Consider the following 12,711-nt stretch of genomic DNA (forward strand, 5'->3'; position numbering starts at 1 on the left):
ATGATATTTCATTACTTGATAGTTTTAATGTCAATTCAAAATAATTGTCTATCATCATTTGGAGTGAACTTAATGCTTATGTTCAATGTATTATATTAAGGTTTTAATTTATAAAAGAAATACATATTAATGTAATTAACACACACTGCTACAAAGAACACAGAAGTTAGTGCATTTTGAATAAAGACACAAAATCTTACCAAGCAAAACATTTATTTATTTCCATACAGTCCCTCTGTTTCAGAGGTCAGTTTCTGAACTGTTCACAGTACAAAAAGAAAACATTCAAAAATTCAGCAAGCATGTGTTACAGTTTATGTAGCGGGCCACGAGAAGGCGGGCACAGCTTTTTTATTTTTAGCTTGATTTTTTGATATAGATGTAGTGAACGATGAATGTTCTTCTATAAGCATACAATTGTTGTAAATAACTGTAAATAAAGTTTCTGTGTGATAAAATTGGAAAAGAATTCCAAGCGTTCCTGTGGATATTCATCAAGAAAGGTAAGCAAAAAATCACTTATCAAATGTTGTTAAATGTAAAAATTAAGAATAAGAAAACACAAATAAGAAAAAAGTTCATAAATTGCAACAGCATGTTGATGTCATGGATAGCTCCGCCTCCAGCCAGTTACTATTTCACTTCATTTCACAACAAACACAATCCTGCAGTTTATCAGAAAGATATAAATTAGTTTACCCTTGTGTCTGAAATTCATATGCAATTGTACATTAACAATTCTGTTTTAGATTTGATTTTAATATTGTGATGGAACTGTATTAGAAATTGTTGAACTTTAATAGAGATAACGGGAGAAGTTAAACAACAAGAATTAGCATAATATTTGTAAATTTTGCAGGGCAAGTCTCTGGTTTAAATACAGAACCATCGAAACTTGTCCTGCAAAATTTACAAATACAGTACAAAGTCCGTAATTCGGACTCGTCGGGATTTTGGCGATTCCGGATTATAGATCATCAATTTAAATCTGGTAAGATGGCATGCAGAAATTATACAATTAAAAATATGAAACCTTATTTATGAGAAAAATAAAGAGCAATTATGATCTAAAGGGTATTAAATTTGACAGGGAAAAAAATTGGGGGGGGTTGTTTGTTTACTTTTTTAAACATTTCTTTCAATGTGTGCATGCATAGAGCATACATTACGCGCATGCATAATTCGCATAATGTATGCATGCACATTCTTTACATGCATGCGTAAAGCATAAAAAAAAAGTTTGTGGCCTTTGAGGTCCGGATCATAGATCATTCCGGATAATGGTCGTCTGGATTACAGACTTTGTACTGTAATATGCTGATTCTTGTTTTTTAACTTCTCCAATAATCATTATTCGCCTACATTTATTAGAGATCCAAGTAAAATTTTAAACTTATGCTTTAACTTTTGAACTGAAAAATTTTACATTCAATTAGTGCTATTCATAATAAAAATGTGTAAGTAATGGTCATTTTTTAAAATTTATTTTACCAGGAAGAATTTGAAGATAGCGTGTGTTTTAATGCTTTAAACATACTTAAACATAATTGGACAAGGAGTCTCAAAGATTATTGCCATTTGTTTGTTATCCACTTTGCTGATGGTGTTTCAGATTCATCTCTTTCAGAAGCTCAAATTGTGCCCAAAGTTCGCTACAGTATACCTGATCATTTAGTTGATTTGTGTCTTAACTTGAGTTTCAGCAGAGAATCAAGAAATGCAGAAATAAGCAAGAAAATTGAGGAACATTTAAAGTCTCACCCAATCAGAAATTTGGATGTAAAAACTTAAATGCAATATTTGTATTCACTTTAAATGAGCTTATCGTTGTACATATGCATATATAGCTCATAATTTTTAAAGCATAATAAGTTTGTATTTCTAAGTAACAATGAGTTCATCTCATATTTGTTATATTTGATATAAAAGTACATAATATTTCACATCTAGTATGTATATCTTCTACATAATACTTATGTAGTGTATTAATTTTTTAATGCATACGTGAAGAATTATGTATAAAAGGTGCATTTTTTTACATTAGCATCATCTATAGCATAATCTTTCAATTTTTCTCATGATTTTGTGATACTATTACTTAAATTGTACGCACAACTTGCATATTGTAAATACAGAGTGGATATAAAAAAACTTCCCGGTATATGAACACCTAGTGGCCTATCTGTTCAGCCAATCAAATTGAACTTTCAGATATTGTTATTTGAAGGTATGCATTGAAAATTTTGGTAATTTAAAGCAACAGAGCTCTCATGGTTTGGGTTGCAGTGAAAAAAATTTCAAATGTTTGAATGGCAGCACCCATTTTTTTTTTTTTTTTTTTTTTTTTTTTTTTTTTTTTTTTTTTCCTCCCTTCTGTGCAAATTGATCAACGCATTTGAAAACCATGATGAAAATTGCTGGCTTAAAACATTTGCAAAAAGGGCTGTAGTGTAGAATTGGGTGCTCCTTCATTTGACGACAAATTTTGCTCAGTTTTGGGATGAAACCCCATTTCTGGTTACCATGATAGTTTTAACTTCCTGATTTTTTTTAAGTGAAAATAGATTGATGTGTACATAGATAAAGTCAAGGCAGTGCGCAATACCGAGTTTGTACAATTCTCTGATTTTTTTTTATGTGAAAATAGATCCATATGTACGTGGACACCGAGTTTTTGCAATTCTATGACTTCTTATTTTGGTTTCGTGTAGCGGCCATCTTGAAATTGTGCCTCCTTGGTTCCAATCTTGGTGTAAAAAAAGAATCGCCGAAAAAACAAGGGGCATCCAATTGTAAACTTTTATCCAAAATGCATTGTAAGAAAGAAAGAAAAAAAACTTTAATTGGAGTTACAGGTTTTGAACATGCCTACCTTTGCAGAAGATAACTTATTGCATGTGAGAGATTGTTGACAACAATGATGAAAATGATGAACATAGCATTCCTGTAGTAATCTGTTTAACTTCATGATTTATAGCATCTTTCAATTCTGACAAATTTTGCGGATTTGATATGTACACCATTTAAGGTGTACTTGATTTCTGGTTTGGGGGTTATCTGAAATTTAATTCAGATAACCCCCAAACCAGAAATCCATCAGAGTGAGGTCGGGGGGGAAGAGATCGAAGTGGCTACGAAACTGCAAAGTTACGATATCAGGCAAGGGGCGACGTCTGTCCCCGGGCTCAGCATCCAGGGGGCACCAAATTGATGTTATGAAATTTTGCAATGAAATGTTTTCCATTCTTGACACACAGAAGGGTGCACAAAATCTTCATTTGTCCCTGGGCATTGAAAACCCTAGCTATGGTTCTCTGTGAACAGCATCTTCTAGAGTACGTTATTCTGTGTTCTGCTGGCAATGGCCAAATGTGGCAATCGAAGGTACTATCAGCAGCAGTTGCTACATCAAAAAAGTTGAGCCTAAAGTAGTACCTTTCATTCATTACATTCCTGCATTTTAACAAAAGAATGCCTATCCCTATCCTTTGGGCTGGAATAGAAGCGATATGGGATGCTGCTGTTCCTCAGGTACACATGAAATTCATTTAATTCGTTATGATGACAAATACAAGCACATGGGACCTTCACCAAATATTGATTTTTGGCTTTTAATAGTGTTGTATTACTCTGTAAATTTAATCATTTCCTTGTATTATTTAAGGTCCTATGTCAAATAAATTTCATTTTGTTCTAATGATTCCTTTGGGGTTTGGTATATTGCACAAACAGGAGCATGGAATTTTGGATAGGTTGGCTCCTCATAATGTATAAATCTGGTTAAATCGTTATTTATTGCTATAAATTACATAGGCTGTATACTTTTACTATACTACTTACTAATTGAGTCGAATTTATATAATTTATGTGTTATACATAATAGAAGCATATAATAGTAAAAGCATATTAAATTCAAACTTCTGATGGTCAAATTAAATGCAAATCTGTAATGAAAGAGACACATTGAATTTCTAACTTATTAGTTTAATTCTATTTTATATTTTTTTTTTCCTTTGATAAAACCTTTACATAGGTGTCATGACTATTATCGATCTCCATTAAAAATTTTAAGTGTAGCAAAATTATTCCTAAGCAGCGTTCAGAATTTTATTTTCTGACATCATTGATTAGACTGTACAAAATTATATCAATCAAATAATCAAGTACAGTACAGAGTTCAAAATACGGATGTCCGGATATCCAGAACGATCTAATATCCAGACCTCTGGATCACCAGCAATTTTTTTTAAAGATCTTTTTCACAAAAAAGGAAAATGCGATTTCAAAAGTAGTGTCTCGTTTTAGCATATGCTTGCTGCTTCATATGTGCATAATAGACATTTTTTCATGATAAAGAATGTAAAAGGATTCTTAATTTCAATTTGGCACTGTATAAAACCCCTCCATGTGGAAGAAACTCTGTTATTTATTACCATACATCTGTGTGATCAACGATTTTGCTCTATTGCCATCTTTTTTCTTGCCATACAACTCAAACCAAAATAAGTTCATTATTAATTTTACATCTACCGAATAACTTCTATTCCTCTTCCAAAACTGGCAAAGCATTTCTTATTATTTATTTTCATCACCACATGATTATCAACTCATGGCAGCTTGAGAAATGACTCTCATAGTAATGTCCCCCCCCCAATTTTTTTTAATATTAATAACCAAACAGCATGGTAATATGTTATGTTGATGATATGCTTGGGGACCATTATATACTTCAGCCTACTGTACTTTGAAGTGTTGAATGTGTTGGTCAGAAGAAATTTAATACAAATTTATCTCTATATACAAAAAGTAGATTTGCTAAAGGATATTCATTGACCAAAAGATTTTATTTAATACTGTTTAGATTAAGAATAACTCACTTGTTTTCCAGATAAGCCTTTAGTGATTCATTTATTCGGAGCTTAGATAAGTCATAAACATTTATGGAAAATAGATGTAAGTACAGTGTGCAGCAGGGAAATTACCTTATTTTAAAAATGAAATAGGAATATTTAGGGAAACTACCTTATCGCTTATACTATTTTAACAGAAGTAATATAAGTGATAGCAGTTTAATTTTTTTGCAAGTTATAGAGACACACTTAAAGTTTTTTTTTTTTTTTATGATGGTTTAAAAATAATATCATTAAGGTGGCCTCCGTTCTGGTCAATGCATTGAGATAGTCGTGTTTTGAAGTTTCTTTTCACTTTTACCAGCATATCAACGGGTATGTCACGGCAAAAATTCATGATTGAGGGTATTTATAACTTTAGTAGTACGAATAAAAGTGAACCAAGTCTGTCGTCAGATCTTTTAATAAGATTTATATCACTGTGGAGATGAAATAGCACCATTTTTAGATTTTCTTGGCATTACTCACATTTATTTTTAATGATAACAAAAAATATGGATTCAAAATCAATAAAAATTTTAAACCTTTCTTCAAATTCTTGCCATAATATTTTATGTCATAATAATGCTAATTAATTTATGGAAAATGTATTCATGGGCTGCAGAAAATTGTTTTAGGAATGCCAGTTTGAGACCACTGCATTTAAATCAAATAAAAAATTAGGTGTCAGTACTTTTAAATAGAGAATATTTTTGTATAGATTTATGTATTTTTTCCATATTAAGAATCCTCATTGAAATAAAAGAGAATAAAGGGAAAAGTAATTTTTTTTTTTTCTTGCATCAACACATATATCTCCTGCTCATAAAAAGTTATGCCAGAAGGTGCCTTGGGGTCCCAGTTATTAAAGATATTTAGAATTTTACTGTATATCTAAATCAAATGCTTGAAAGTAAATGCATTGCAGAATTTTATAATTCAGACCACTTTATTGTAGTACAACGTGTTTTTATCATATCCTTATACAAACAATAAGTTACATCATCAGTAATAAAAATGTGCAACCCTCAGGGAATTTCAGTTGTTCAAGACAAGCTTTCTTAGAAGTTGATTGTTATAGTCCATCCTTCCTGAACTAATTCATGTGAAGAAATTTGTAGTGGCCCAGTTATTGCACGAATAATAATTATTTTTTATTTCAAGTGTTATATATTTTGCATGTATTTAATTATTTCATAAAATTAACTTTACTGTTTTGTTAATATTCATATTTACATTTCTTTTATGCTGATGAACAACTTTATGAACAATTAGTTATTTATATATGTTTGTATTTCTTTTACAATGAATGGCAATGAGTAATGATTCATGATTACTTTGGTTTTCGAATGTCGTTATTCTAGCAGCAGCTCATTTTGATAGCTGAAAAACAAAAAGTAATAAACTTAGCTATTTGTTTGTAACTTTCGCTTTTCGTAATTATAATTTAGTTTGAACATCAATAGCCAAGGCTGCAAATTCATTTGAACTACATTAAAGTTTAAATATTTTATTATTAAATTGCAGAAATGCTACATATTTTCCGTGGAACTCAACACTGTATTAACAATTTGTGTTGTATTTAAAATTTATGCCCACCGGCACCCAAGTAGTAAGATTGTTGAACATTGATTGTTTGATCAAATCCCGCTGAATAGGCTGGCTGCATGGGAGTTTTCACGATTTTTCCTTTGTGGATAATGCGTTGTATAATGTGTTATAGGCATCCTTCTTTTCTCCAGTATTTGTACTTGGGCTCATCAGTATGGCAGTCAGTGTCACTAGCCACTATACCAGCTAAGTGCCAAAAATGCTTTACAGCAGGAATACCCTCCCCCCTTTTATATGCTTTGCTGTAATCCAAGTAATCTAAATCATGCCTATCTAAGATTTGGCAACCAAAACCTTTGTTTTCCTTGGAATTGGCTAAATTTTAAACTTTAGTACTGTTTATAATAAACTGTATGTTAGTGTTTAAGCTTTACTATTAATATTTAGTTTTACAGTGATTTATATATTTTAGGATTGTCTGTTTAATTCCAGATTAATCAAGTTTTGCTGGATTATACTCAGAGTATTTATGTTAGACTTTAGATCCAAGTGTTATTAGTATTTAAGTTAATAAATTATGGTGCCAAAATTCTACAAACAAAAAGGAATTCTTATTGTATTTCTTTGGGAAAGGAAGGACAATTATTACATTTTCAGAAAGACTCCTGTATAGCAAACATGTTGTCTAATTGTCTGCCCAGCTTACTGAAGCATGCCAGTAATGATGAGGAAGACTGCATCAGCTGACTTGCAACATTTTTAGTTTCTTTAGCATTTTAGTTGCATAGACTACATTGTAGTTACTGCAGAAAACATCAAGTGGGGTAAATCCAGCAGTCATGATGACCAGGGAATCTATCCTACATATTTGTTCCACTATGTAGGAAAGACTGTTAGGTACTGCTTGAACCCCGAAATGTGCCTTCTGTCTGAAAAAAGTTCTGAATAACCCTTTTAGTTTCCAGAATTCTGAGTTTTATTTGTCTTCCACTTCCTTTGTTCCTGATTGTTGGAACTACAAAAGCTAAATGTGGGAGCCTTGTAGTTTCATCAAGCATATCAATTAATTATCTGAGTGTATTATAAAAAGACATCTGCTAGTAGACATCATTGTAGTTGATACTGTAATGACTGCAAAAAAGTTCATGCGAATGTTTTCAAATTTATATTTTTGTACTGGTGTATGAATCCCTTGTATGTGTGTGTGTGTGTATATATATGTAAATGATCTCATCATATACAATTACCATGTTTTTGTTAATTAAATAGTCTTGTAATTCATGGTTACATTATTATTATTATATATATGTAAATGATCATCATATACAATTACCATGTTTTTGTTAATTAAATAGTCTTATAATTCATGGTTACATTATTATTAAATCCTTTTACATCTAGAGCAATATAGTGCCTTTGATTTATCTTGAAGTACAAAGTACTACTGTTTGTAATTGAAGATAGGATATTTCTTTAGGTTCCATTAGGATCTTTATTGTTCATTATCTGCTGTATATAACTATTTCGAATGATAAAATCTAAAGAAATGCCATGAAAATGCTAAATGAGTTTTTTTTTAAAATTATTTTATTATTTTTTAAATTCGATGTATGTTAGCTTCAAGTGTGTTTTCTTTGAATGTGATATTCGAAGAAAGCATAATTTTATGCTACATTGTAGCAGTATTGTTAATATAGGTGAAATTTTATGATGTAACTAGTTAATTATTTGAGAGAAATTGGAAATATATTGTTATATTTTTGAAAATCTCTCAATATATTAATTATCTGTGACATTATTGGACTCTCTGCCAATAACACAAAATCTTTAACCTTTAGCAATTTCAGTTTTACATTAACTTTTAAATTTAATTTGTGATGTAATGAAGGTGGCAAAACTATAATGCACGTTTCACTCAATTATTTTTAGAGTTTGGTATATTAAAAAATTAAAGTTTTGCTAATGTCTTATTAAAAGGCATAAATAATAAGAAAACAAAAATTTCCACATGTTTAACAATCTTGTATGCAATTATACATACTATGCAAAATTTATAGTAACTATGCAAAATTTTCTTTGCATTATGTTGTACAATTTATCAACTCTTTATTAAATCGCTGAATGTGTACTGAAATGATTGCTTATTTTTCTTACATATTATATTTGGGACATTTATAAAGGGCATAGTGCTTTGCATAATTTTAAAATTTAGGTTTTTGGTTGTTTAAAATATTTTACTTTCTTTCTTAAAAATAAATGCCAAATTTTAAGCTTTTACCCATGTAAGGTGTTTTACAAATACACTATATTTAAATGAACATTTCATTACATTAAAATCTGTTTATTAAAGAATTTTATACATTATTTTTATTATTTAGGCTGCTGTTCTGTATGCATAGTACAGTAAAATTATTAAACAGGATAACTGGTTTTGCATTGGAAACATATGTAGTCACACTTTTATGTTATTTAGATAACATCGTTGAGTTTATCAGTTATGTTATATCTTAAATTCATATAAAAATGTTAAATATGAAGCTACTTGCCGTGAAAAGGTTTCTACTTCCTCTTAGGAAGGAAAACTAAACTCTTAAGAATTTGCCAACTAACAAATTTTTGTGATCGTATAGTGAAACGTGTACAGCATTTTTGCGTTGCGAAAAAAAATGCATCCCGGGACCGCGCCGTGAGAGGATCGAAAACATAAGACATATACAAGATATAAAGGAAAAGTTCATATTAAATATATAAAAAAACATACTGTAAGAGGTTCCAGATTAAATATCAGTTTATTCAATTACAACACAATAAGAAAAATCTTAACCTCATCTGAGAGTCTGTTCATTTTGAGTCTGTCCGGGCTCATCTTGACACAGGTTCTAAAAATGTAGACTCCACTTCACTACTGTAGAACAGAAACAGGAGCACTGCTGCCCAGGGCGGCTATCCGCTTGGTCCTGAAAGTCCTATGTCCACACGCAGGTAACTCGTTCAAATTTCGCCTCTTTACCAGCACGCCGCAAGGAAGAGGGTTTTCAGGCTCAGGTCAGAAACGTTTTTTTTCTAGGCCATTTCAGCTCGCCTGTTCTTACTCATCCCAAGAGCAAGCTTCACGAGTAACGACCCAAGTAAATTCCACCCACCAGTCAGTAAGGGAGAGAGTCCAACTCCAATTTTCTTCAAGCCAGTTTTCAAGAGCAACGTCCACAAGACCAGCAACCCGAAAGTCAGCGAATCCAAGCGTGAGTGCCTAAGCGAGTCCAAGAGTAAGTGTGTAAGAGAGTCTCGCCTCTTAACCAAAACGCGGCCGGTGAGCATATTTGCCGCTCCCCTCCGGAAAACACCTCTCGGAGTCACTTACATTTTGTCCAGCAAGCCCAAAAATCAGCGAGTCAGTCCGAGAGTCAGCCAAAAGTAAGTGTGTATCCAACTCGAATTCCCTTCGTCTCCTTCACAAAACGGGCTTCCACTATGGCTTCACTTATCGCCCCCTTAATTATGGCAAAATCTTCGTTTTCAACTCCAGAATGCGGAAATAAGGGTGATCGCGCATGCGCGCCCTTCTTCACTTAGCCAACAACCGGACCCTCAATCGCCAAAAACCTGAATGACTTACATTGAAAGACAAGTAGCAACCTTTGACCTTTCCGTCACGTACTTTCCTCTCTTAAGGTCAACTAACAATGAAAATTCTTTCTCGAACATTCTAAAGCGCGCGAAATCATGACTTGGCGAAAATTGCCTCCCTTTCCCTGCTTCTTTCACAATGAATAAAAGTTTGTACAAGATTTGCAAATAAAAGAAAATAAATAATATTCATTTATACTAAATAATATTTCCCGAAGCATCTGTTTCTCCCCAAAATTAAAGCCTTAAATTAAATAATGCAGAATCAAAATAAAATTTAAATTTCCATAAATCATAAAATCATTCACCTAATTTTTATAACGCTATCCGGTAATTTCTCTACATAACAGTTATTATATGATCTGATTTATGTTTTATCCATTTGTTATAAATGAATATTATATGTATATTTGTTGTACAATAAATATTTTTATTTTGAACAAGAATTTTTGTTTAATTGCATTTAAAAGAAAATAAATGTTGGCATTTACCTTGTTATGTGCACTTCACCATGTCCATAAAAGTTGTTTAGTATCTTCATTTTTGCAAATGTTGGTCTTAAACCTACACTTTTTAGTTACAAAAATATTTTAAAATAGCAGGGTATGAATCGGAAAGCCGTAAAAAATAGCACATGACGTAAGAGACGTGTGATTTTTTATGACATCATAGTTTTGTGTTCATAATGACTTCAGACGTCATCACAAATTCAGTCTTCATTGGTTCTGTCAAGGTTGGTCTCCATTGGTTCTGTCCATTGTACTACCTGTAATTCATTTCTTAGTCATTTTAATGATGTATATTAGTTAAAAAAATATATTGCTAATTAGCCATTGTTTCAATATTCCTTTTTACTTCATTATATGAAGTAAAGAAAGTATTGTAATCACAAGCAATTTTGCGTATCATATTTTGTGTGACATCTCAACGTACGGACAGAATAAAAGACTCTTTTTCCTTAAATGAATTGTAAAATGGATTCAGAAGAGATTTTTTTTTCATAATGTCTGTATGTCTTTAGTTAATTTGCATGAAATAGCTTTTAAATGCTTATCAACAATTTAAAAGTTTAAGTGGTACTAAGCCTAACAAGGCCGCCATTTGTGTACATTTGAACTCTTAGTAGAATAGTGAATTAAATCAGTTGGTGCACCAACTTCAGTGTCTTTTTACACAATGGGATCAAAAGTTAATTTTCAGTTTTGGCACACCAAAAAATCTGTCTTCAGCCCACTGGCCGAATTGCTTGTTTTTCCATAGAAACTCTTAAGTTTAATTGTAAACTTGTTTTTTAACCTTTTTTAAAACTGCATTTGGTGTTTTCAAGTTTTTAATAAAGATGTTTTGAGTTGTTTTTGCTTTGCTGCAAAGTGAGAACTGAATTAATTGAAAGAGAAATATATGTCTAATGAAATTCGAGAAAATAAGTTTAAGTGAAATGCAGCAAAAGATTATAATTTAATAGGCCATACAAGGAAGATGTGTTCATATCAGATTTTTTTTTAAATTAATTTTCAGCTAAATTAGGCTTTATTTAAAAATTAATTTGTTCATATTCATTGTTAAGTTCAATTCGTTTCACGTTTGAATTGTTAGCGCTTTTGTTCTAATTTATTTGCATTAGCAGTTTATTTTTCTAATTCATTATTATTTGCTTTATTTTAACTATTAATGCTTTTCAGTGAATTTTCCTTCTGCTTGGTTGACTTTACCCAGATTCTTATTACTAATAAAATCATCATTCTTTTAGTATTAAATTTCTTTGTGTTGTTATTTAGAAAACACATTTTGCTTTAATTTTTAAGTCACCTTGATTGTTTAGTCCAGAACAATATTATTAACAGGAGAAATAAAATTCATTTCTTTGTCTGTTTGAGTGCCCAATATATTACGTTCAGGCTGCAAAAAGCTTCTTTATCACCATACAACTGTGCGAAAAACTGACTTAAAAGCAATATTTGTAAAGTAAATAAAATCTTTTAATTAATGTATTAAAATGCATAACGTTTTTACACTTTTCTGCAATATTTTACCTTTCATTACTACTGCTTTACGGAATTCTCCTATCCATCAATACAATACACTCTTTGCTCTATGAATCCAAAGAAAAATTATTAAGTTGCTCTTTACACAAAAGGCAAACAATTCGAGTACACATTGATTTTTTACAGTAATTTAGTAATCATTTTTAAATTAATCTGTTATTTAAAAATTCAAAATTAAGTAATTAAAAGAAAATTAAAAAGTCTATGACTTGCACTAAAGCTGCAAAGTAATAAACCAATAATTCATAATAATTTATAATAACAAAACTTTCCATATACCAAGGCCAGTTTGTTAATTTTAACTTACTAGTTTGATCTTTAAATTTCTAATTAACTACTTGTTTTAACCTTTTAAGTTTGTATCATTTTAGATCTTATTATGATTTTGTATTAACTTTTAATGTTCTAATATGTCCACTTCTGTTTTTGAGTTTGAAAATGAGAGTGTAGGGAATATATCTTCTAAAGTAAGCATCTTGTTCAGATTAATTGTGTTCTTAATGAGAAACTTTAATTTTAAGATTATTTGCTATTTTGTTTAACAAGATTCTTTTGGCTTAGACTAGTGTCTTTATTTGGATTGAGTATTAATTGTGACT

General features: G+C 30.9%; 1 protein-coding gene across 2 annotated transcripts in view; it reads left to right on the plus strand.

Moving 5' to 3' along the window:
- The window catches only part of LOC118201281 (uncharacterized), a 66,080-nt gene extending 56,165 nt beyond the window's left edge, over window positions 1-9,915 (plus strand). For both annotated transcript variants that reach the window (XM_035373349.2, XM_035373348.2), the window contains exon 10: window positions 1,495-9,915. In XM_035373349.2, the coding sequence (XP_035229240.1) occupies window positions 1,495-1,791 (297 nt within the window). In that variant the 3' untranslated portion in view covers window positions 1,792-9,915. The remainder of the gene's footprint in view (window positions 1-1,494) is intronic.
- The last annotated feature ends 2,796 nt before the right edge of the window (window positions 9,916-12,711 follow it).

The sequence above is a fragment of the Stegodyphus dumicola genome, chromosome 1 (genome assembly GCF_044657685.1).
Source record: "Stegodyphus dumicola isolate Sdum_Otavi_A_Nest chromosome 1, ASM4465768v1".
NCBI classification, from domain to species: domain Eukaryota; kingdom Metazoa; phylum Arthropoda; class Arachnida; order Araneae; family Eresidae; genus Stegodyphus; species Stegodyphus dumicola.